The 2,422-nt window shown below is 45.1% G+C and overlaps 1 protein-coding gene across 1 annotated transcript in view; it reads right to left on the reverse strand.

The window, feature by feature from the left end:
- Window positions 1–246: 246 nt before the first annotated feature.
- The window catches only part of PCID2 (PCI domain containing 2), a gene marked incomplete at its 3' end in the record, with an annotated part of 8,656 nt that continues 6,480 nt past the window's right edge, over window positions 247–2,422 (reverse strand). The window contains exons 7-9 of the mRNA XM_009082576.1: window positions 1,621–1,724; window positions 500–575; window positions 247–388 (exon numbers count right to left, since the gene is read on the reverse strand). Of these exons, the coding sequence (XP_009080824.1) occupies window positions 247–388; window positions 500–575; window positions 1,621–1,724 (322 nt within the window). The remainder of the gene's footprint in view (window positions 389–499; window positions 576–1,620; window positions 1,725–2,422) is intronic.

The raw sequence follows: 2,422 nt of genomic DNA on the forward strand, positions 1-2,422 counted from the left end.
GTGTCCCAAGGGCAGGACTAGCACTGAACCTTACTGACTCTCCTGCCACCACATGTCATATAATCTCACCTGTCTTCTCAGCCTCTGAGCCTTGCCCCTCTCAGCATGACCTTTCCTTTCATCAAAGCAAGCACAAAGCAAACACATCGCTTTCTACTCACGTTTCAAGTCACACACACACACAACATCAGCAAGATTTCAAACCAAGCAGTCTGACTTGAAATGTGCCTTGCAGGCACACAGTACCTTGCTTAAAGTCACTGTCAAACATGGCTTTGCGCCCAACGTAGTATTTGTACGTCACTCGCTGTGCCATGCTATATTCATCCTTCAGGTTTGAGCTGTCAATTGCTCTAATCAAAGGCTTACACAGATGGAGCTTGTTGATCTGTTAAAAAAAAGCATCAATTGCATTTTACTCTGAGAAGGTAGATAGACAGGGTGATATCAAAGAGGATGGGTTTGACTTAGAATAGAGAACACCAGACTCCAACCCTACCTTAAAGTAAATTTTAAACAGTTGATTCACCAGGAACAACATCCCCCACTTTTTGGAGTCTTCAATGCCTGCTCGACTGTGGTAAGAAAAAAGTGAACTTTGGATGAAAATAATGACTTTGCCCTTATAGTAAATTCACTCCCTAGATGTTTTATGTATTTTTAGAGGTGTCTGCAGATAAAATTCGAGGCCAAATTCCTTGTCTTTAACCTTTTCAGCACTGTCAAAACAGAACATGTGTTCCTATACAAACAGCTCCGTTCCAGTTTTTCTTCCTCAACATAATGAGAAATGTCATTCCAAAGGTTATTGATCTGCATCAGGGTCCTCACTCCAGTCTGCAGCTAACACACCCCCAGCAGTGGCCTATAACATTCAAGGTGAAAGAAAGACTGGGAAAAAAGAAAAGGATTTTTTCCACTTCAGAAGTGTTAAACTTGCTAAGACTGGAAACCAAAGAGTCACTGCTTTTCCATGTGATCCTAGTGGAGCACACTGCACAACCGAGTGAGAGATCCTGTTTGCTGCCTTTTGCTGTGTGCTGGCCATCTGGAAGCTGCCTGGGCTAAATGCAGAGGGAAAGTCTTCAGCACCATGTTAAGGGGATAAGTGAGTTTCAAGGTGCTGAATATTCCAGTCCAATCTGCAAAAAATGGAACTGGAACAGGTTGTCCAGAGAAGCTGTGGCTGCCCCATCCCTGGGAGTGTTGCAGGCCAGGATGGATGGGTTTGGAGCAATCTGGGCAAGTGCAAGGCCTCCCTGTCCATGGCAGGGGGTTGGAACAAGATGATGTTTAAGGTCCCTTCCAACCCAAACCAGTCTACGACACAATGAAAGTGATGCAATGAACAGGGCACAAGAGCACTAATCATCTTTCCTGAGGAACAGGGATATAATTAGTCCTTCCCAACAAGACCTGCAAGGAGTGTTAAACCTGAAGCAAGGTCTCTCCATCTGTAGTTAACAGCCAAGAGAAAACAGGCTGTGTGTGAGAGGAGACAAGCCTCAAAACTGTTCACTCTTACCCACAGACAGTCCTAGCAAGTGGGAAAATCTAAAGTAAAGTTTGTTAAGCTCTTAACAAATTAATAGTGTGAGTTCTAGAGGATCTTTCACTCACGTGTCGCTGGCACAGACTCGGAAACAGCTCATCAGCAGCTCTGCTGCTTTCTCCAGCATGTCACCAACTTTGCTCTTCCCTTTCTTCACCAGCTGTTGGTCTGCCTGGCATTACACAGCAAGAAACAAGGTGTGATTCTACATCTTGGTTTGCTGGGTTGTAAAAAAATCACAGAATCAGCAAGGCTGGAGGAGACCTCCAACTTCATCAAGTCCAACCATCAACCTGTCACTGCTGGAACCCCTAAACCCTAAACCAGATCCTCCAGTGCCACATCCAGACACCTCCTCAACACTTCCAGGGATGGTGATTTCTCTTGTCCTGTCCCTGCAGCTCCTAACACAGAGTCCCTCTGCAGCTTCCCTGGAGCCCCTTCAGCTCTTGGAAGGTGCTCTGAGGTCTCCACACAACCTTCTCTTCTCCAAACACTACGCACCTTCTAAAACGATTTATTGGAATGTTTGCATTCTCACGGGCTGAAACATAAGGGAAAGAAATGGAAATGCATCCTTTGTTGTAGAAGTCTTCTCTACATCCACAACCTTTGAATACGCTGTTAGAAGACAGAATTCAAACACTTCCAGCATGACTGACTCAACATTGCCCTTTCACATGCACCTCAGACATATGGATTTTCCTCATTTGGCCTGAGGATTGAGACTTGTAACAGAGCAGTCATACACACAAAGAAAATTCTCTGTGCCACATGTGTAGTTTCGTGGGTGGATGGTCACAGGAGAGTCCTGAGGGACAAACAAATTCTGGATATCTAGCAGCCCAGAAAGCCAATGGAATCCTGGAC

Source organism: Acanthisitta chloris, unplaced genomic scaffold (assembly GCF_000695815.1).
Source record: "Acanthisitta chloris isolate BGI_N310 unplaced genomic scaffold, ASM69581v1 scaffold19149, whole genome shotgun sequence".
In the NCBI taxonomy this organism is placed as follows: domain Eukaryota; kingdom Metazoa; phylum Chordata; class Aves; order Passeriformes; family Acanthisittidae; genus Acanthisitta; species Acanthisitta chloris.